Here is a 23,984-nt window from a genome sequence, read left to right as displayed (position 1 = left end):
TAAGAGCGACCCGGGTCCCTTTAAGAGCGAAATGGGTCCCTTTAAGCGTGAAATTGGTCCTTTTTAGCGTGAAATCGGTCCCTTCAAGAGCAAAATGGGTCCTTTTAAGAGCGACTTGGGTCCCTTTAAGAGCGACTTGGGTCCCTTTAAGAGCGAAATTGGTCTCTTTAATAGCGACCTGGGTCCCTTTAAGAGCAAAATGGGTCCCTTTAGGAGCAACCTAGGTCCTTTTAAGAGCGACCTGGGTCCCTTTAAGAGCGACCTGGGTACCTTTAAGAGCGACCTGGGTCCCTTTAAGAGCGACCTGGGTCCCTTTAAGAGTGACCTGGGTCCCTTTAAGAGCAAAATATGTCCCTTTAAGAGCAAAATGGGTCCCTTAAAGAGCGACCCGGGTCCCTTTAAGAGCGAAATGGGTCCCTTTAAGCGTGAAATTGGCCCCTTTTAGCGTGAAATCTGTCCCTTTAAGAGCAAAATGGGTCCTTTTAAGAGCGACTTGGGTCCCTTTAAGAGCGAAATAGGTCCCTTTAAGAGTGGAATTGGTCTCTTTAATAGCGACCTGGGTCCCTTTAAGAGCAAAATGGGTCCCTTTAGGAGCAACCTGGGTCCCTTTAAGAGTGATCTGGGTCCCTGTAAGAGTGAAATGGGTCCCTTTAACCCTTAGACGACTCAGGGCGTATAGTTACGCCATGGAAGTCTGTCCCCAGACGACCTAGGGCGTAACTGTACGCCCTGGGTGTTTCTCCGGCTATGAAGCGTGCTCCGTAGCGGAGCGCGCTTCACAGCAGGTGGGAGCCGGCTGCAATCAGCAGCCGGGACCTTACCGGTAATGACACGCTGCAGCGATCGTGCTGCCGCGTGTCATTAACTCCTTAAACGCCGTGATCGCGGCGTGACCGCGGCGTTTAAGTGTAAGTCGCAGGGGGAGTCCCCTGTCACTTACCGATCGGGACCCCCGCAGTGTGACTGCGGGGGTCCCGATCGGTAAAACGGACCGCCGGAGGTCTCTTACCTGCCTCCGTGCGGTCCGATCGGCGATCTGCTACACTGAGCCTGGCTCAATGAGCAGAGCGCCGATAAGACTGATCAATGCTATGCCTATGGCATAGCAATGATCAGTGTGTGTAATCACACAAGTGTATGTAAAAGTCCCCCAAAGGGACTTCAAATATGTAAAAAAAAAAAAGTTAAAAACACTAACACACTACCCCAAAACCCCTCCCCCAATAAAAGTTGAAATCACCCCCCTTTCCCATTATATAAATAAAACATATAAAAATAAATAAACAAATAAACATATAATATACCGTAGCGTGCATAATTGTCCGATCTATTAAAATATTACAAGCGTCATTGCGAACGGTGAACGGCGTACACGAAAAGAGGGAAAAATGCGTGGATTTCCGATTTTATGTTACATTATATATATAAAAAAATTTATAAAAAGTGATCAAAACGTCCGATCTTCACAAATATGGTATTAATAAAAACTAGAGATCATGGCGTAAAAAATTACGCCCCATACAGCCCTGTAGGTGAAAAAATAAAACTGTTATAAGCATCACAATAGGCCAATTTTATTTATAATTAATTGCCAAAAAAAAAAAGGATTTCATTTAAAAAAAATATATATAACATTAGAGAATCTGTGTAACCTGCATATGGTTGTGTTCAGACTGACCTATAGAATAATAGTATCATGTCGCTGTTACCAAATAGTGCATTACGTAGACACAGGAACCCCCCAAACGTTACCATATTGCATTCTTTTTTACGATTTCACCTATTTATATCTTCATAAATAATATATTTGGAATTCCATCACACATGTTATGGTAAAATGAATGAAGCCATTACACAGTACAACTATTCCTGTAACAAACAAGCACTTACACGGTTTGTAGATAGAAATCTGAAAGTGCTAGAGCTCTTAGAAGGGGAGGAGGGAAAAACGAAAACACTAAGATCAAAATTTGCGCGGTCCACTGGGTCATTTTGGGCCTGGCCCTCAAAGGGTTAAGAGCGAAATGGGTCCCTTTATGTGCGACCTGGGTCCCTTTAAGAGCGAAATAGGTCCCTTTAAAAGCGACCTGGGTCCCTTTAAGAGCAAAATGGGTCCCTTTAAGAGCGAGCTGGGGCCCTTTAAGAGCGACCTGGGGCTCTTTAAGAGCGAAATATCCCTGGGTCCCTTTAAGAGCGACCTGGGTCCCTTTAAGAGCGAAGGGACCCACGTCGCTCTTAAAGCGACCCAGGTCGCTACTAAAGGGACCCATGTCGCTCTTAAAGGGATGGGACCCAAGTCACTCTTAAAGGGACGGCACCCAGGATTAAAGTTAAAAGGAAGTCACTGGTAAAGGGGCGCTCTTTTCAAGCACTATGTATTTCCCTGGAAATGCAAATCTAGTGTTGGTGATGTTGCCCCAAGTGCTTTTTGCCTTGGCTTATAGCCCCATGTGGGTGAGGGAAAGAACCTTTCAACTCTTAGAAGCACCAATTAAGACTTCACACCTGATAAATAGATATATACAGAGATAGCAGAAAGTTTTTGCAAATTTGGCAACCACTTTTTAAAATCCACCTCAGAAAATCATCTAGAAAGAGCAATAGAAGGTATTTCCAAATTGTATCTTTAATCAAATAGGAACTCTTTATTATATGTTATTACAAAGAAAGAACACAAGGTGTCACTGTCTTTCATTTCAATACCATAAAGTTACTTACTGTTCTTTTTGTCACTATTTCACTTGCCATATTCTATGTCTACTACAGGTAGCTAAATTTAATCTACTTCTAATGTTAGCGTCTTCCAGAAACGTCTGTTCCCATCCCTCTCTATGTTGTTAACAGCACATATTAACAAATTGCATGTGGAGCATAAAATGGTGGTTAATTTGTTCTATATCCTATGACAGCTGCTCGATAAAGGAGAAAATAAGCAGTATTGGTGATCGCCAGGGTTTTACTTTCTTGGATTTCAGATTAGTTTTAATGTTTCCAAAATTGAATGTATTATAAGAAAACCTTTTTGGTGATCTTTTTTTGTAATTTTGCACATGATTATTTATACTAAAAAAAAAAAAAAAAATCTGAAATCTTGGAATTTTTTACCTGGTCTCACAATAGACTGACACTTTCTGTATTGTAGATTGATCTCCAGATACCAGTTTTCTTATTCTCACTGTGATATGTGTACTGACTTGAAAGGAAAAATAAAAGTGTAAAAGACTAAAAACTACAGATACAATTCAGGTTAGGGAGTAGAATATATACTTTACAGTACTGTTTTGAACCTTCATAGTAATATTGCCAGCTGGTATTAAAATCTCTACATTTCTGTTCCACTTTTAGGTAAACTATGTTTTCAATATGGAGGTTGTTTCAATTAAATTAAATCCATTAGGGTTGTGTTAGATCATCTGGGTCTTGATATAGTGCATTGATGATAATAATAACGGTTCCTTTATTTATATTTTATTCATTTATTTCATAGATTTACATTACTATCTGTAGATTTTTTTTTATTATGGAGTATGGGGTTAAACTGAAGTACTCAGAGGAAACCCACCCCCACCCCCTAAGATGGAGCTTGGAGATTGCAGCGAGCTGAGGCGTGAAGTACGCAGCTATGTGCTTCTTCCCGTTTACTCTAATAATCGATAGTCTTCTGCCCACTCAGACCCTAACATGCCCAAAAATTTGTTATGTAACAGGGACATTTTAACATAAAGGTTTTCTGTATGAATATTTACCTTGTTTGAATATGATTTCCATAAGTCTGACAAACATAATGGACACTTTGTCACCCTGCCAGATCCATCCCTCTGTTATTCAGACTGCATGTGACATTATAAAGGTTTTGCTGATTTAACCAGCTCTATAAACCCTACATGAAAAGCAACCAATAAAAGTACAGTCATACTGTATCACACAAAAAGTATCACATATAATGCACCTCTATTGTGAGGAGAGTTCATTTGTGTGGAGAATGCAGATCAGCTCCATGGTCTGTCATATATAGAGTTTTAGAGGCATTCTATTCAAGCTGAGAACACTGAGAACACCATCATGGGCAAGGTAAAAGAAGGCACTAGCACATAGACTGTTTTTAGATTGTGCTTTAGCTAATGCTTTATTATTATCATGATATATACTTATATATCTATTATGGTTATTTTTATGATAGTTCTACATTTTACTTCTGCTTCTGAAATCATCAGCAAATATTGAACTTTGGGTTCATATTTTAAACTACTTTATTTCAACAGATCATTTTTTACGAAGACAGGAACTTTCAAGGAAAGTCTCATGAATGTTCGGGAGACAATGCGGACCTGCAAGGTTTCTTTGCGCGTTGTAACTCAATCAGGGTAGAAAATGGATGCTGGGTGATCTATGAGCGATCAAATTACATGGGACATCAGTACTACCTTAAAAGAGGAGACTATCCTGACTACCACAGCTGGCTGGGTTTAAATGACTCCATTAGATCTTGCCATGCAATTCCAAATGTGAGTCTTTATGTACTGAAAGTAATTTACATTTTTTCTATGCTAAGTTTCTATATGATAAGCTTATACAATTATTGCATCATAAATTCATTTCATTCAGCTTTAGGAAATGTGACGTATTTTGTGTTAGACTGTATATATATATAATATTTATTTATTATTTTTCTCCTTTCCCCCTTTTCCCATCCGGCTTCATTAAGAAGCACACGCCTCTTAGTAAATGTGTCTGGCGTGCGCCCGTCCCTGTCTGTGGTGCAACAAACCTACACCTGCTTCCAGCAGGTGTAGATGTGTATCATGATTTACGCCTTCAAGACCACACATCCTCCCTGCCTGCCCCTGCCTTCCCGCCTATTGGGCAAGTGTATATGGGATGATATGACAGGTGTACACCAGGGGGAAGGGGCGCATCTACGCCTTTTTCCTGGTGTACACCCTGACCGTAACTTTCATAAATGTCCTCACAATGCACATTTTAATACAACCCAATGACGGAATAATCAGCATACAACATATGAATCCAAGTGTTGGGACACTTTGGCCCCATCAAAGGTTAACTAGTTTAAGTTGCGTAAAGGTGTCAGCTTACGTGGATTTTCCATGTACCCATGGAGTATGTATTATCTTTTGATAGTTTGTTAGTTTCGAGCAAGACTTAGGTCCCTATTACTCGGGACGATTATTGTGCGATCATTAGTCGTTAATCGTTAAAAATCGCTCCATGTAATAGGACCCTTAGATTAAGACTTAGATTAAGTAAAGTAAGATCCATGTAACTTAAGGTCAAGTATGCTTCTATATATGGCTATGTTTAATGTGCTCAGAAAATAAATAAATAAAATAATGGAGAGGAAGGGGAATGCAGCTGCTGTTTTTTTTTTTGTTGTTGTTTTTTTTGCTGTGTCTTTAAAGCTTTAAGAAAAGAGAAGAAAATTGCATTGGCTCAGGCTATGTTCCCTCTTCAGAAAAATGTTGTCTTGTAACACAGACGGCCACTAGTAATGATCATGATCACTATTAACAGACATCTATTTATTGAGAAGGCTGCCTTCTGCCGATATTATTACTAAGTGGGAACATAATCTCATATTGCTGAGCAATGAGTTACTCCATTAACAGCCTGCATTGTAAGTAGGCATGGAGACAGAAAACCACCCCAAACATATGAGGGGAACAATCTTCACTATCAGTTAAAATGAAGTTTGAGGCCATGTTCACATAATATCTTTTTTAATAAAATAATGTCCGTTGAAAATCATTGTGTGAACATGGCCTTAAAATTGAAATCACTTGATGATTGGATTTTGCACAAGGAAATCTTACCTTTAATTTCCTCTTTACAGCATCGTGGATCTTACAAAATCAGGCTGTATGAGAGAGAAGACTTCCGTGGTCAGATGAAGGAGTATCTTAATGACTGTTCAAACATTTTTGACAGCTTTCATACAAATGATGTATTGTCCTGCAATGTTCTTGATGGTTACTGGATCTTCTTTGAAGAACCTGGTTTTAAGGGAAATCAGTATTTCCTTAGACCTGGTGAATACAGAAGATGTGCAAGTTGGGGATCTACACATCCCAGAGTCGGATCTCTGAAGAGAATTGCTGACTTTTATTAAATATGATGTAAAAATACTATCATCTACAGCAAATAAAAAATGATTTTATTTAATTTCAGTTTCCATTATATCTGATAACCACTGACTTACAGCTATGGTGCGGTAGATGAAGTTGGGAATAAAGGTATTATGAAGCTTATGAAGCAATGTGTACGAATGCTCGCAGCTTAGGAAACAAGATCTGTGAGCTGACGGCCATTATGTCTAGAGATAATTTGGACCTTGTTGCTGTAACCGAGACCTGGTTCAAAGAGTCTAATGATTGGGACATAGTTATACCGGGATATATTTTGTACAGGAAAGACAGAGCAGAGAGAAGGGGAGGCGGGGTAGCCATTTATGTCAGGGATAGTCTTAAATCGACAGTCATCCAAAATACGTATAAAGAGCTGGAGACTCTCTGGGTTTGTATGCAGTCCAAAGAGGGATCTGTTATTAGTATAGGTGTTATCTATAGGCTTTCGGGGCAAAGTGAGGACTATGATAACATGCTGATGGATGAAATTACTAAAATGTCATTAAAGGGGGACATTGTAGTTATGGGTGACTTCAACATGCCGGATGTGGATTGGAATATCCCTTCTGCACTTACATGTAAAAGCAAGAATTTAATGGAGGCCCTTACAGGGGCATCTCTAAAACAGCTAGTGAAGTCACCAACCAGAGGAGAGAACATTCTAGATTTAGTATTTACTAATGGGGATCGGGTGTCTGAAGTTAGAGTGGAAGAAAACTTAGGTTCCAGTGACCACCAGTGTTTATGGTTCCACATACAAACTGACTGCGTCTAATCCCATACTACAACAAGAGTATTGGATTTTAGGAAGACAGATTTTAATAAAATGGGGTAGTATTTAGATAAAGAATTAAGAGGGTGGGATAACATCGGGAGCGAGCACTCAGTGGGCAGAATTAAAAAATGCCATATTAAAGGCAACTAGACTACATGTACAAGAAGTTAGCAAAAGTAAAAGGAAGAAGAATCCATTATGGTTTACCAGAGAGTTTAAGGCCATTGTAAAAGGAAAAAAGGCAGCATATAGGAAGTATAAGGAGACTGGGAATGAAGCTGACAGAGAGACGTATAAAAGTATACAGAAGGAGGCAAAGCAGATTATAAATGCTGCTAAAGCCTCAAAAGAAGAAGAAATGGCAAAATCTTTTAAGGAGGGGAATAAAACCTTCTTCAGATATATAAGTGACAGGAAGAAGAAGAATGGCTGCAGCATTACTAAAATAAGTAATGGGGAGAATACGTTTATTGATGGAGATAAGGCGGTCGCTGACTATTTGAATAGTTACTTCTGCTCAGTGTTTTCAGCAGGCGGCCTTCACAATCACAGGATGGTTGGACACAGCATTGCCTCCAGCTATATGGGTTCAGCTCCAGTATTTTCAGAGGCTGAAGTTGCAGAGGAACTTGCTCGTTTAAAGCTGAATAAGGCGATGGGTCCAGATGGGATCCATCCCAGGGTTCTTAAAGAACTCAGATCTGTGATTGCTGCCCCCCTGACAGATCTGTATAACCAATCCCTGTCCAATCCCAGGAGATGTCCCCAATGATTGGAGAACGGCCAATGTTAGACCAATCCACAAGAAGGGGAATAGAGAAGAGCCTAGTAACTACAGGCCAGTGAGCCTGACATCTGTAGTAGTGAAAATGATGGAAACTCTTCTAAAAAAGAAGATAATGGATCACCTAAGAAACAACAATTTGATGGATCCAAACCAGCATGGCTTTACTGAGGGCCGATCATGTCAGACTAATCTCATTGATTTCTTTGATTATGCCACAAAAGTACTGGATGAAGGTGGTGCTGTGGATATCGCCTATCTGGACTTCAGCAAAGCTTTTGATACAGTTCCCCATAAAGAGCTGATAGAGAAGTTGGAGAAAATTGGACTTAATCCCTGGATAGTTCAGTGGATTTGTGGTTGGCTGAAGGATAGATATCAGAGGGTTGTTGTTAAAGTGTCACTGTCGTGAAATTTTTTTTTGCAGAAATCAATAGTCCAGGCGATTTTAAGAAACTTTGTAATTGGGTTTATTATTCGAAAAATGCATTTTTATCATGAAAAAGCAGTTTGAAGCTCTCCCCCCTGTCTTCATTGTTCTCCTATGGAGAGAGCTAAAGAAAAGACCAAAACAGGACAACAAAGAGTTAATCTACAAATCCCTCACGGGATATCTCTTCTGACCATCACCAGTGACCTGTCTGAGCTCAGATTACAGCTGTCACCCAGCTCCGTGCCTGTAATCCTCTGTTATCTGCTTTCTGCTGCCGGCTAACTCCCTCCTTCCTCCTCCCCCCTCCCCTCTCCCTAGAACAGACAGGGGACGTCTCCTGCAACAAGTCACAATTTTCAGATTTTTCAGAGTGGATGAAAAAGAGGAAGGAGGGGGGACCTGGGAAAAGGCTTTTTACATGCAGATAATGGCAGATTTGGCTAATAAACCCAATTACAAAGTTTCTTAAAATCGCCTGGACTATTGATTTCTGCAAAAAAAAAAAAATACGACAGTGACTCTTTAATGGTGTATATTCCGAGCAGAGACTGGTTACAAGTGGAGTGCCACAAGGGTCTGTTCTGGGTCCTATTCTTTTTAATATGTTTGTAAGTGACATAGGAGAAGGCTTGGTAGGTAAAGTTTGTCTGTTTGCTGACGACACAAAAGTGTGCAATAGGGTTGATATTCCTGGAGGTGTCAGTAATATGGAAAACGATTTAGCTTTGCTAGATAAGTGGTCCAAACAGTGGAAATTGAAGTTCAATGTTTCCAAATGTAAAATAATGCACTTGGGGAGGAGGAATCCTCTATCCGAGTATCACATCTGCAGTACTGTGTTGAAAAAGACTTCAGAAGAGAAGGATTTAGGGGTAGTGATATCAGAGAGCCTTAAAATGAGTCACCAGTGCAACTAGGCAGTGGGGAAAGCTAATCGGATGCTATGGGGGAATAGCTAGAGATATAACCAGCAGGAAGAGAGAGATCCCGCTGTATAGAGCTCTGGTGAGGCCACATCTGGAGTACTGTGTCCAGTTCTGGAGACCTCATCTAAAAAAGGACATTGATAAAATTGAACGGGTCCAAAGATGGGCTACAAAAATGGTGGAGGGTGTAAGGCATAAACCATATCAGGAAAGACTTAAGTATTTGAATCTGTATAGTCTGGAGGAAAGAAGGGAAAGGGGGGACATGATTGAAACCTTTAAGTATGTTAAAGGACTAAATAAGGTTCAGGAGGGAAGTGTTTTTAGTAAAAAAAACTGAGCTCAAGAACAAGAGGACACAGTGAGAGGTTAGTTGGGGGAAAGATCAGAAGCAATGTGAGAAAATATTATTTTACTGAAAGAGTAGTAGATACCTGGAACAAACTTCCAGCAGAGGTGGTTGGTAAGTCTACAATAACAGAATTTAAACACGCCTGGGATAGACATATATCTATCCTAAGATAATAAGAAAGAAAATACTAAAAGGGCAGACTAGATGGACCTAGTGGTCTTTTTCTGCCGCCAATCTTCTATGTTTCTATGTTTCTATGAGATACTCTAATGTTGTAGCATATAGGCAGATTTTACAGCTTTTCCACCAATACCTCAACTGCTCTACCCCCTGCATAACATTCCAGTATGGATATTCCTTGGCTCTTTTGTTTTTTTTTAGGTGTGATTAACTGTATATTGAAGGGCTTAATTAAGAAGGGATGGGAGGCTTACATTAAATTTGAAGCTTTACAGAAATATGAGGTCACTTGAGACTAGACTACATATCTAGGTATCCTTTTTCCTCAAGCCTCTCTGAAGCATTTTCTAAAGCAGTGCTTCTCAAACTTTTTCTACTGGAGCCTCACCCAACAGACCAAGGCAATGTCTAGCCTCACCAGACTCACCAAGAGGGCGCCTGGGCCTTATTATCTGTGGTGAAAGTCCATTTAAAAGCTGAAATGAATGCTAGGGCTAGCTTTAACCTGTCTCCCAAGCTCTATATACAAAATAAATTAATAATGATGCTAAAATAGAGAGTTTTGCATACAGCAAAAGGACTGTGCAGATCAGTTACTATTGTGAAAACTGGCTCCCCAGCTGGGCCTCACCAACAACTAGGGGGCGCCTCACTGGTGAGGCCCGCCTCACATGTTGAGAAGCACTGTTCTAAAGCATACGTTAATAATGATGGTAGGAGAAATCAAAGCATCCAAGTTAGTGGAAAGATCTCTGACAGCAAATTCACCCTAAAGGGGTTATCCAGCGCTACAAAAACACTTTTCCCACATGGCCAGTACATAATTGTATGGAATATTGAATCATGGTCAGACAACCTTAACAGAGATAGATCAGAGAACACACTATTCACTGCGTAATAAACTAAAAGTTCAGATTCAGCTTAAAAAAAAAAAAAGGGGGGGGGGCAAAGTAAATTTAAAACATTTGCAAAAATGTCTATGGAATTTCTACATTTATCAGACATGCAGTTAAAATATTCAGAAAAAAAGCTCTAGTATGTACTGTATTCATATTTTTCCTTTTTTTAACTTTTGTGGCATATTACATATTCACACTTCCTAAAGGAGCACTCTGCTTCTTTTTTTTTTTTTTGCCGTAGCTGCAGGCTGGCATGTATACTCACCAATGATGATCATTCGATGCCATTCAAATCCTGCACCAAAGTGACTTCTTCTCTGACTGTCCTGCTTTTAAAGAGGCAAGAAGTCAGTGTCTTCAATGTATCTCTATGATAACACTCTCATAGAGATGCACTAAAGACACTGATTTCCAGCCTTCAAATGCCAAAGGGAAACGAGAGGGTTGTAATAAAACTTCCTCTATATTTTCTATCACATTTTGGGAACATTTTTGTTCCAACAGGACTCCCCATGAAAATTGAATTACCTGAGGATTTTTTTAAATTAAAGCAGCCATTTGCCACAATGCAGGAAACAGATGATCCAGCAATCCAGTAAAATTCATGGTAAAACATGACCTGACTTGGAAAATTCTCAAGCAAGGTATCCATCCACAGGAAAAAAATGTTATGTAAAATGTATTAAATCTTTAGTTTGATCTATATGAAAATTAGGCAGCTTGGTGCACTGTGTAAGGTACACAAAAAAGCCTAATTTACATATTAATTAAACTGAAGATTTAACAAAAATGGCCCTAAAGATAAAGGTTCTGAATTTCGAAACCTTGCCTCTTGGGAAAATATGCAAAAAATACTGCCCCCTACTGATAACATGCAAATACCCCACAACAGCTGTCTGGGAATGGATAATTTGCTTGCTTATTTCCCAGGTCAGGGCATGTTTGACTGTGGCTTGTTGAGAGGTGGTTTCCTTGACTGGAGACCCCCTGGGCTGGGTTGTTTCTTCCCGGTAGAAGGTCTGGCCAGCTTATGGACATAAGTATTTTTGCATAGTTTTTATGAAAGACGGCCATGGTGTGAACCAAGCCATAATGTTGGTCAGTATAATGAAAACAGCCTTTTTTTCACCTAAAAAAGATGTTATGGGAACATAGCCTCTGGCTGTATGCATGTTTTCCAGACATCCTTAGGACTGTATCCAACGTATTCATCCACCAATAAACAAATGCTAAGTATTTGAGTTTGGACTAACCCAAGAATGCTTCAGGTTTGCTTAAATCTAATGTATACATACACTTGTGTGAGGCAAGCCTTATGGTTAAGACCATAAAAAGGGAGTAGACCCAGTATATCAAGTAAGGTAAAAGCTTCCTTTTTTTATTACAAAGTATATATCCAAAAACCTATTGACATGGAAATTAATTTAGGCATCTGATAGCATGAGATGCTATGAATAAGGCTGTATAGTCAAAATGCGCCAGATGCCTGAATTATGTTCTATGTTATTTGTCTCTTAGATGTACACTTTGTAATAAAGAAGAAGAAGCTTTTACGTCATGTGACATGCTAGTTTGTCTCTTTTTTTTGTGTACTGTTTGGCTGTGGCTTCCAGCTCTCTATGCACAGAGGTTGGTGACTGATGGAAAACTGAACCACAGAGTATTGTTTATGATTAATATCTTCTATTATTTTAGCAGCTCTAATTTGTCCTAATCTATGGATAGGTACAACATTACCCATAAGTGTTCCATCTGGTAAAGGGACTGTTTAAACAAATCAATTAGAGGTGTAAATTGTAGCTGAAATTAAAAACAGTTTAAGGCTATGTTCACATTATGTATGAGACCAGCCGTTCCGTAACCCCGGCCGGGTCACGGAACGGCCGGTCTCTGGCCGGATCATCTCGGCCGGTACTTAAGTACCAGCCGGGTGATCTTTCCGGCCGTGGAGCTCTGATGCTGGCGCATCAGCGCGTGCCCGCATCAGAGCTTCCCATAGCGCACAGTGAAGCGAGCGGCTGGAGCCGCTCGCTTCACTGTGTGAACTGACAGGTCTTTCTGCGGCCGGAATTCACTGAATTCCGGCCGCAGAAAACTGGCCTTTCAGTTTTTTGCGGTGCCGTATGGGACCCCAGCTGGAGCATATACGATGCACATAAGACTTTGTTACACACCGCAAAACTACGGCTGTAGTTCTGCAGCAAGAACTACGGCCGTAGTTTTACATTGTGTGAACATAGCCTAAAGCTGGTGTAGATTTCTAAGGCTGCCACGTGGGCAGAGACAGGGTCCTGTTAAGGTCCTATTAAATGAAATGATTATCGTCCGTATACGGGCGATAATTGCCTTGTGCAATAGAAGACACGTGTAACAGCTGCGGCAGCGAGCGGGGAACGAGGATCAAGCAAGCGCTGACATCACTCGTTTGCTACTCTACATCGCCTCTTGTATTAGGGGCTTTAGACGGAGCAATTTTTAACGATTAATGACTAATGATAAAAGATCGCTAACGAGAGTGTTTATCGTTAACCTGAAATTGTTCACCATATGTCACAGAATGATAATCATTAGTTACGATCGTTACGATTGTTACTACAAACGTTTACTCCATCTGAGCCCAGCAAAAAAATTAACAATGTGCAATTACACTGAGCGATTAGTGAACGAATGCGGAACTAGAACGAACAAATATGTAGTTTATTTATTTATATGTAACAATTTCCAGCACAATAATAGGGCATACGTGTAATAGGGCATACACCCTCTGAGGAGGCAAACCACTTAAAAAAGTTATCCTGGAAAAATTGCTACTTAATAGAGATGAGTGAGTAGTGAAATATTCAAAAGCTTAAAATTTGATTTGAACAGACTGCGATGTTCAACTACTCGATTGAATATCGAACCCCATTAAAGTCTATGGGAGAAAAATGCTCATTTCTTGGTGACCTCCAAGTGGTCGAATTTAAGTTTCCAAGTCCACAATGACACCTCAGAAATTGATGCACACACATCTGGAATACAACTAAGACAGCAGGGGAAGCCTAACACGCCCAAGTCACAATATTACGCCACTATCACAGCCTCTCAACAATACACTCCAAACACATTATATGGCAATATGGCTCATTCTTAATGCACAATTAGTCCAATATACAAAAAAAAGTTATAGGGGTCAGTAATTTTTATCACATATATTAAAAAATAATAATTATAGTAGTAAAACAAAAATTAAATCAAACGTTATATAAATTGGGTATCATTGTAATGAACTGACTCAAATATAGACTGGAATATAGATTTCATGTCAGTTTTACCACCTGGGGAACAGTGTAAAAAACAAACAAAAGACAAACTTATAACCTGTCAATGACATTTGTACCATAGTGGGAAAGAATGTTGTAGCTGTATATAATGGAGACAAAACAGAACTGTCTATTCCTGTCATTAGGTTAAATGTTCTCCATTGTGTGACCCCTGAAATGTATATAAAGGACACTAACTGCCTGAGTTCGCTTGGACTGAGAGTTTATGGCATTACATCTTGCATAACACTTCTCTGAAGGTAAAATTGTTAAGCAAGACATTTTATGTGTAATTTTGTATTTATATCAGATATTGTTATAATTGTATATTTAGAAAATGACAATTAAAAAGTGCATTTTATAGGTAACTTAAATTTTTTCTCTAAAGGCATATTCTGTTGTGAAAATCTGGTACCTGATGGCACTTTTATTCATCAATTTGATTATAAGGCTGACAGAAAACTGTTTTAGTTCCTTTTGTGAATATTGGGATTGTTTAAATACAGTAGCAAAAATTCAGTTAAAATAAATTAAAATATTAAAATATTAAATATTAAAATATTTAGCTTCCAGTCCCATATCACACTGCCGAGTTAACAAATAATATACTGTAAAAATAGACTCTTATTCAAGAAGGAAATAGTTTTCTATACTTTTTCCTCATAACACTCGAGAACTGAGATAGACAATGTTGTTTTTTTTTTTTTTAATAAAAGGAGGGTCTTTCAGCAATACATTCATATTTGCCTTCTGTGTAAGAGGATAAAACAAAAATGTATTTAACTATGTTAAATGAAAACCATGTAACCATTTTAAATAAATGCATACTAAAAAGCTGCACCTAGTTGAAAAATAGTGAAATAATAGGTTTTTTTTTTGGTCTGATTTCCTATAGCACGTCTAAAACAAATGCACTAAATCCTATATGGCCTCGGCTCAATGTGATGAGGAATTAGATGGTAAAAGTATCACCAATTAAATTAAAACAGACTACTGGTCATTTCCAAATAATCTACTAAAAAATACAGTAGACTCTGGCAGCTACAGTGATAACTTCCATCTAGCACATCCAGCTAGATATACTGCAATAAAGTGAGAGACTGAATAACCTTAATTATCTGGAGAAAATAAGAATAAGGAATAAAATAACTCCCCCCATTCCAATAATATACAAATTTCTCTATGATAGACAAATCTGGAACAATGTTTCAACTGCTCTTGGCATCACACAACACTACAAGTCTAACATAGTGGGTTCTGATGTTGAACCACATGAGTAGTATCATCGCCCAAGTTTCTACATTTTCTACATTCTACATTTTAAGTTACCACAGACATTACATTTGAGGCTAAAGTAATTTTTGCCCCCCAAATCATCATACTATAAGCCTCAGGTCTGCAGGCAGTAGAGTTTGTAGCAACTGGCCAGCCACCTTTTATTTTAGTGTTGCTAACACAGGGTCTGCAACATGAGAAATTGGAATGGTTTTAAAGGACCAGACTACTATAGTTAACGGAGAAGTATTGTATTGCCCCCCAAAAGTTATACAAATGTATACAAATTCCCATATGGACTTATTACGGGAAATGCTTATAAAGTGCACTTACTACCACATCAAGGCTTCACTTCCTGGATAAAATGGTGATGTCACGGCCCAACTCCCAGAGCTGTGCGGACTGTGGCTGCTGGAGAGGATGATGGCAGGGGGACACTGAGGGACACAGGGCACTGAAGGAACACTGAGCATCCCCCTGCCATCATCCTCTCCTGCAGCCACAGCCTTCACAGCTCTGGGAGTCGGGTCGTGACATCACCATTTTATCCAGAAAGTGAAGCCTTGATGCAGTAGTAAGTGCATAAGTGTAAGTGTATATTAGTCATTTGTGTACAGGAGTCATGGAGCCCCAAAACATAATGCTTCTGACACGTTGACCTTATCAAACTCACATGGGCCGGTCAGAGCTGGTCAGCGGAGCGGATGTGGACTGCGGTCCATACAATGCCCAGGTCTGGTCTAACATCTTCCACTGTATCAGACATAAGACTTGGAATAAAATTTCCTAACAGTATTACTATATAGACAATTTCTTAACATATGCCATTGAGGAGGGAAGGAGAATTTTCATGTAAATTTGTGATTGGTCAAGTTATTTATTTTTTTCTTTTAGATGCATATAATCTTATATGAAGAGAAAAATTTCCAGGGTCGCCACTATGAATGTTTGAACGATTCCCCCAATTTACACTCTTATATCAAACGATGCAATTCTGTTCAAGTTATAAAAGGATGTTGGATTATATATGAACGTACTAACTACAGAGGGAATCAATATTTTCTAAAACGAGGAGAGTATTCAAATTTTCAAAATTGGCTGGGATTTAATGATACAATCAGATCTTGTATAGCTATCCCACAAGTAAGTGTCTTTAATTTTTTATGATATTATAATAGAAAGAAATAAACACGTATTATTTATGAACTATAGGCTGCATTCACACAAATGTATGGGAATATGCCCGTACCACTATCCGGTATCGTTCTTAAAGTGACCCCTTTTTTGCATCATGACATTTTATATCATACGTCATGGTGCTTTGTTTCAGTTAAAAGTGATGTTTTATCATCTGCAGATTGTGCCACCTGGACGGGGCTTCTCGGCCAAAGCACCAATTAGCCCAGCCCACAACAGTACAGTGGACCCGCCCCTCTGTGACATCATAGCCATCTGGGACCCACCCCTCGACTGCCATTGGAACAGAGGGTCTAGGCCTAGCCTAGCCTCTAGCTCAGCCCAAACCAATGGCCGCTGTGGGGGCGGGACCTATGTGCTGATGGCATCACAGAGGGGCAGGCCCACGGTGGTAATGTGGGCGGGGCTAAGTGGTGCTGTGCCCGTTAAGCCCCACCCAGGTAGCACAATCCGCAGATGATAAAAGAGCACTTTTTACTGGAACAGGCACCATGACATATGATATAAAATAAGGTATGAAAACTGCAAAATGTACCCGTTACACCTGTGTAGAAAAGTTATAATGCAAAAAAAGGGGGTGGCAGTTTCACTTTAAGACTTTTCACTCCAGTTACCAAGTTTTCACTCCAGTTACCAACTAAACTTTCTAAACTTATGTATCCTAGCTTTTCCGTGATGGACAGTGGCAAACGCCGTTGTAAAGTCCAAATCTCCTATTTCCACAGTTAGCCCCCTATCCAGGCTTTTACTCATCTTTTCATAAAAACATATTAGATTGGTATGACAACTTCTGTCCTTAGTAAAACCATGCTGGTTATCACTTATACTTCTATTACCCCCTACACATTCCTGTATGTAGTCCTTTATAAGCCCCTCATATAATTTCCCCACAATGGACGTTAAACTTACCGGTCTATAATTACCTGGGGAAGTCCTAGAGCCCTTTTTGAAGACTGGCACTATATCTGCCTTACGCCAGTCCCTCAGCACAGTACCAGTGACCCAAGAATATCTGAATATATTTTTTTACAAGGGTAAAGAACTTAAAGAACTTCGAATTTTTAGATTTGTATTTTTTTATGCCTTTTTTTGTCATTTATAGCTCTTTTCACATCGGTTGTAAGCCATGTTGGATTTGATTTTAATCGTTTATATTTGTTACCTGTAGGAATAAATTTAGCAGTACAGTTATTTAGTGTTGGTTTAAAGATTTCCCATTTATTATCTGTATCAGTATGTGACAACAGCTGCTCCCAGTCTAGGTCCTAAAGTTCAGCCCTTAACCAAGGGGAATTAACCTTTTTAAAATTAAATGTTTTTACCCTCCCAACCAGTAGCAGATTGTAATAGGTCTGTTTTGGGCGGTAGCCCAGGCCCATTGCCACTCAGACTTATACTTTAAGTGATGTATTGTCTTTATGCTAGCGCTGCCATATTTACAGTGGGGGTGGAGGATCTATGGTGAACAGCCCGGGGCCTATGGTAAAGTTAATCCACCCCTGCTTACAACATGTCTTTGTTTTCTAAAGTTCATAAATCACTGTATAGTATGTCCTAATAAATCATAGACGTTGCCTGAAAAGGACAGTGTTGTTTAAAGACCACCAAATATGCAAGTAAGATTAAGTAAGTCAATTGGCATCCATAGATCACCACCAAATACTCATTATCTCCCCTTGTCACATACCATCATTTACTATAGCTATAGCCTTTTCATTCTTTGGGATCTGCCTGACCATAGAATGGAGTATATGGGACGGGCACATAGTGAAGCGGGAACATGCGGGGACGAGCAGCGGAATCCATGGGGAGTTCTCCGCGAGAATTCCTTAATGTGGACATACAGTACCCTAACAAAGAACAGTATTGATGGTAAACATGGGTCTGCCACTATGTGGAGAATTTTGTGTTCCTTTACGTAATGTATATTTTGTTTAACAGTTCCACTTATGGTCAATCTTGGCATGTGCACAACTGTTTATAACATGGAAGTTTGTCAATTATTTAGTATTAAATTTAAAAGGAATGGTCAATGAATGAGTTGTTACTTTGCAGTCAATAGCTTGCCCGTCATGCTTTCCTTTTGTTGCTTTAATTTAACCTGTTCATTTTAACCTAATTCTTCTGTTACAGTATAAAGGATCTTACAGACTGAGGCTTTATGAAAGAAACAATTTTGGGGGCAAAATGCTGGAAGCAATGGATGATTGCCCTTCAGTTAATGACCGCTTTAATCACCATGACATCCAGTCCTGCAACGTATTTGATGGCTACTGGATATTTTATGAACTTCCTTATTATAGGGGTCATCAGTATTACTTAAGACCTGGAGAGTACAGAAGATTTACTGACTGGGGTGCTCTGAATGCAAGGGTTGGCTCTTTCAAGCAAATTACAGAATTTTCTTAGATTAATGTAATAAAAAAATATACAAATATACAGTATCTCATTGTTCTTTCTTTTTGTTTAATATTGTAATTTACTCATCTTTACTAGTTTAACCTTAGAATGTAACAACATCATACTAACCTATTAGATATAAAATTAGGTCCATCTATCTAACTATCACATGATTTAAGCTGCACAGGGAAATAAAAAAAATAAATACAAAACTGTCAGAATTGCTGTCGCCTCTACTATAGTGTACACTATAGCAATAAATGCTACAGCCCCTCTCCCCAAAGGCCATTACATAGCTCTTGGCAAAAAATATATGTTTTTAGTGCTTTTATTGTTAAAAAAAAAATAAATAAATAAACTAGTACAACATTAACATATTGTGTGCTGAATAGCATATCTGTACAATGTTTCCAATTTTCACTTATTGCACTTCCGTTGCACACCTATTTAGGGAAAACACTTTGGGGGAGATTAATGGTACGTTTACACAGACAGATTTATCTGACAGATTTCTGAAGCTAAAGCCAGGAACAGACTATAAACAGAGAACAGGTCATAAGGTAAAGACTGAGATTTCTCCTATTTGTAGATCCATTCCTAGCTTAGGCTTCAAAAATCTGTCAGATAAATATGTCTGTGTAAATGCACTATAGGACTCATCCACTGGTCTAAAATAAAGCCCTGCCCCCAATTAACTGGCCGGATTTACTAAGAGGTACAAGCTTAACCCCTTGCCTCCGCAGCCTGTTTTGGCCTTAATGACCAGGACCTATTTTTCAATTCTGACCTGTCTCTCTTTATGTAGTTATAATTCTGCAATGCTTTTAACTATCAGGGTTATTCTGAGATTGTTTTATTCGTTACATATTCCTCGGTATGTTTGGGGTATACTTTGGTTGATACACATTTGCGCAAAAATTTGAAAAGTGTATGTTTCTTTATCTTCAAAATACTCTTTTCCTAAGAAAGATAGTCATGCCACATGAAGTAATTATTAATACATCTACAACATGTCTACTTTATGGTGATGTCATTTGGTGAACGTCCTTTTGCTTCTTAGGATGTTAGAGGGCTTCGAAATTTTGCAGCGATTTTTAAAATTTTTAGGAAAATTTCAAATTCTGATTTTTTTTAGGGACCAGATCAGTTCTGAAGTTGATTTGTGGGGCCTGTATGTTAGTTACCCCTATAAATATCTCCACTGTAAAAACTGCACCCCTCAAAGTATTCAAAGTAACATTTCATAAGTTTATTAACCCTTTAGGTGTTTCAAAGAAATTTAAGCAAGTTGGAGGGCAATTTAACATTTTAATTTTTTGGCAGATATTCCATTTTAATCCATTTTTCCTCTAACACAGCAAATACTGAGAAATACCACTCACTATTGATTCCTCTTATTCCAATGTTTCTAGAAATCCCCCATATGTGGCCGCAGTGCGTCACCTGAATTAACCACAGGCCACAGACATGACAGAAAACTGGTGAATTTTGGGGCCTTTTTTATTTCAGTTTTCTTTTTAATCATTATATCATGTCACAGAGGCCTTGCGGTGCCAAAATATTTTAGCAAGGCAAGTTGACGTTTTCAACGGTACCATTCTGGGGGACAATTGACACCCTGATCATTTTTTAATAAATTTTTTATGAGGTGGTAGAAATAAAAAACACTATTAAGCAGCTGTTTTTCACCATTTTTTTGTATGCCGTTTACTATACAATACATATGACATGTAATAGTTATTCATCAGGTCAGTACAATCACAGCGATATCCATTTTATATAGCTTTTGTTATAGATTATGGCATTTATACTATAAAAACTGTTTGGGGGACATTTATCAAACTAATTACGCCTGTTTTTAGTCTAATATATCTAGTTTGCGCTCAAAATAAATCTAATATGAATTTATGAAGCTTTTTTAGACAAGACTATCCAAATTATATGCGACTTTTTGAATTAGTTTTTTTGTTGTTAATTAGATCGAAAGTGCGCCAGAATTCTTTTTTACCTAAATTTATTAACTGCACAATTTTTTAAAAAGTTGCATACTGTATATTGGCACATCGCTACATCTGCTCCGAACCAGGTGGATTTATTAGACTAATTAAGAGACCATTATTTTTAAGACACATTTACTATGCTATTAGACAATTTACATAAATTTGACTAAACACATTAGATGGGAAATTATGCCAAAACATCTTTGACAAAATCGCGTTTTTAGATTTGTTAGTAAATATCCCCCTTTGTGTCTTGCATATTTTAAGAGCAGCAATATTTTTTTTTCCGCTAATGAAGTGTTGTGAGGGCTTTTTTTTGTGGCATAAGCTGAAGTTTTTAGTGGTACACCTTTTGGGTACTTGCGATGTTTTGACTTTTTTAATATGTTTTTTTCTACATTTTTTATGGGGCTGAATTAACAAAAAAATTTCATTTTGGTTAGTTTTTTTTATGGCATTAATCGGGTGGGATAATTAGTGTAACAGATTAATAAACGGGGTAATTACGGATTCGGCGATACCAAATACATGTATCTTATTTATAGGGGGATCATTTATAAATTTATTTATATTTATTTATTTTAATTAATTATTTATGTATTTATTTAATTAATTAATTATTTTTATTTGTATTAATTATGTATTTGTGTTTTTTAATTTTGTATAAAAAAAAAAATATATATATATATATATATATAAAATGCATTACAGCACATGATCTGTGCTGTAATGCATGATATAGTGAATTAGCTGTCAGGGAGGAAGCTCTATTGGGGCGATGGGAGAATCAAAACAATAGCACCGGGAGGAGGCAGTGTCCGCAGCCTATTCCTGCCACCCGATCACCAGGAGGCATCCGATCACCAGGAGGCATCCCCTCCGGGCAGTGGCAGCGGGTGGAGGCTGTGTGACACAGCCTCCTCCCGCTGCCAGATCTCAGATAGGGACAGCGGGGGGAGGCAGGGAGAGCATGACGTCATGCCAGGGACGTCATGATGCAGAATGGCCCTGCTTTTCATGACGTCCCTTGACGTCATATTGGGGGAAGGTGTTAATAAATGCAGGGGACCTTCGTCTGCAGCAGGCTTCCACAGAAACATACATCTGTTCTGTTGCAGGTGTAGATTTTTGCATGGGTTATGCCTGTACGCCATTATAAATTACAGGAGGCTTGGGAAGAGGCCACACCGAGCCATTAGGTGAGTGGGAATGACGGCTGGTTTAAACTGTGAAAAAGGTAAGAATCTGTGCCTTTTCTATAGTTTATGCCAGGGGTGCATTTTTAATAAATGTGCCCCTATATGTATTGTTCTTTGAAGTTTTACAAATTGTGTCTCTCTTGGAAGTTTCACTGGTGACTTTTCAAATGCAAAAGGTAATACAAAAATTATTCCACTGAAATCCGTGCTCCCAAAGCTAAAGGGCACTCCTTCTTATCATGAGCCCAAACAGCTGTTTATGTAAACATTATTGTACTTGGCAGATACTACTTAACAAATTGTGGGGCGTTTTGTTCCCTATTAAACCCTGTGAAAATGGAAAATGATGAGGTCAACCTACTTATTACTGGAAAAAAAAATGTTCTACAAAACACCTGTTAGGTGAAAATGCTCACTAAACTAGATTTGCATTTCCAGGGAAATACATAGTGCTTGAAAAGAGCAGCCCTTTAACACTGACTTTCCTTTAAGAGAAACTTTAACCCTTGATACCCTTCCTTTAAGAGTGACTCGGGTATGGTCCCTTTAAGAGCGGCTTGGGTGTCGTCTCTTTAAGAGCGACTTGGGTACCGTCCTTTTAAGAGCGACTTGGGTACCGTTCCTTTAAGAGCGACTTGGGTACCGTCCTTTTAAGAGCGACTTTGGTACCGTCCCTTTAATAGCGACTTGGGTACCGTCCCTTTAAGAGTGACTTGGGTACCATCCTTTAAGAGCGACTTGGGTACCATCCCTTTAATAGCGACTTGGGTACCGTCCCTTTAAGAGTGACTTGGGTATTTTCCCTTTAAGAGCAACTTGGGTACTGTCCCTTTTAAGAGCAACTTGGATACCATCCCTTTACGAGCGACTTGGGTACCGTCCCTTTAAGAGCGACTTGGGTACTACTGTCCCTTTGCGGCTCTGCCACATGGCTGTCTCAGCTCTGCTACACGACTGCCTTAGCTCTGCTACGTAGTACGGGTGTCGGTTCTGCTACAGGGCTGCCTCAGCTCTGCTACGTAGTGCAGGTGTTGGCTCTGCAATACGGCTTCCTAAGCTCTGCTACGTAGTGCGGATGTCAGCTCTGCTACCCAGCTGCCTCATCTCTGCTATGTAGTGCAGGTGTTGGCTCTGCTACACAGCTGCCTCAGCTCTGCTATGTAGTGCGGGTGTCGGCTCTGCTACACGGCTGCCTAAGCACTGCTACGTAGTGCGAGTGTTGGCTCTGCTACACGACTGGCTCAGCTCTGCTATGTAGGGTGGTTGTCGGCTCTGCTACATGTCTACCTCAACTCTGCTACGTAGTGCGGGTGTTAGCTCTGCTACACTGCTGCCTCAGCACTGCTACGTAGTGCGGGTGTCGGCTCTGCTACACTGCTGCCTCAGCACTGCTACGTAGTGCGGGTGTCGGCTCTGCTACACAGCTGCCTTAGCACTGCCTTAGCCGGCGGGTGTCGGCTCTGCTACACGGCTGCCTCAGCGTTGCTACGTAGTGTGGGTGTCGGCTGTGCTACACGGCTGGCTCAGCTCTGCTACGTAGTGCAGGTGTCGGCTCTGCTACACGGCTGTCTCAGCTCTGCTATGTAGTGTGGGTATCGGCTCTGCTACACTGCTGGCTCAGCTATATTTAAGCTATTTACATATGTGCTGTGATTGGCTGTTGGCTGTTAGCGTTTAGAGTGAGGCCATTATTTCCTATGGGCCATTATTTTCTATAGGAAATTAGGGGTCTTTAAACGTAAATTTCTTAAAAACTACAAATCCGATGGGAACCAAAAATAGATAGCACACCTGTCATCGTTGAGGGCTTTAAAATGCAGTTTGAACGGAGTCTGTGCGCAAAGCAGTTTGGTTGTATTAATCGCAAAAGAAAGGCTGAAAGAAGAAGAAGCGGAAGTGGAAGATTATAGATTACAATATAGAGCTTTTTCAAGCACTCTAATGACATCATTAATAGTATAATTGTAGACATCATTGACAACATCACTGATAATCATCATTCACAACAATGACAACTTTATCGACAACATCACCGTTGACATCACTGATGACATCAAGTAGTAATGATAATAGATAGACAAAAATAGATAGCACACCTGTCACTGTTGAAGGCTTTGAAATG

The 23,984-nt window shown here is 39.4% G+C and overlaps 2 protein-coding genes across 6 annotated transcripts in view; both read left to right on the top strand.

Annotated features, from left to right (window-relative positions):
• Positions 1 to 6,147, top strand: part of LOC138801059 (gamma-crystallin M2-like) — a 105,707-nt gene extending 99,560 nt beyond the window's left edge. For 4 of the 5 annotated variants that reach the window (XM_069983490.1, XM_069983487.1, XM_069983489.1 and 1 more), the window contains exons 2-3: positions 4,263 to 4,505; positions 5,849 to 6,147. In XM_069983490.1, coding sequence (XP_069839591.1) covers positions 4,263 to 4,505; positions 5,849 to 6,124 — 519 coding nt within the window. In that variant the 3' untranslated portion in view covers positions 6,125 to 6,147. Of the gene's footprint in view, positions 1 to 3,929; positions 4,072 to 4,262; positions 4,506 to 5,848 lie in introns of those variants that run through there. The other variant, XM_069983491.1, reaches the window with a different exon arrangement.
• Positions 6,148 to 15,960: 9,813 nt separating this feature from the next.
• LOC138802145 (gamma-crystallin M2-like) lies at positions 15,961 to 18,672 on the top strand. The gene is made up of 2 exons (XM_069985309.1): positions 15,961 to 16,209; positions 18,397 to 18,672. Exons 1-2 carry the CDS (start codon positions 15,961 to 15,963, stop codon positions 18,670 to 18,672), a joined length of 525 nt encoding a protein of 174 aa, XP_069841410.1.
• Positions 18,673 to 23,984: the final 5,312 nt, after the last annotated feature.

This window comes from Dendropsophus ebraccatus, chromosome 9 (assembly GCF_027789765.1).
Source record: "Dendropsophus ebraccatus isolate aDenEbr1 chromosome 9, aDenEbr1.pat, whole genome shotgun sequence".
NCBI lineage: Eukaryota > Metazoa > Chordata > Amphibia > Anura > Hylidae > Dendropsophus > Dendropsophus ebraccatus.
Note: the sequence above shows the minus strand (reverse complement) of the source record. Positions and strands in the feature narration are given on the sequence as shown.

What these genes read in the sequence shown, in the direction of transcription:
- LOC138802145 (XM_069985309.1), top strand. Translation starts at nt 15,961, where the DNA reads ATGCATATAATCTTATATGAAGAGAAAAATTTCCAGGGTCGCCACTAT. An exon ending in CTTGTATAGCTATCCCACAA is followed by an intron (nt 16,210 to 18,396) that starts GTAAGTGTCTTT and finishes CTTCTGTTACAG; the next exon opens with TATAAAGGATCTTACAGACT.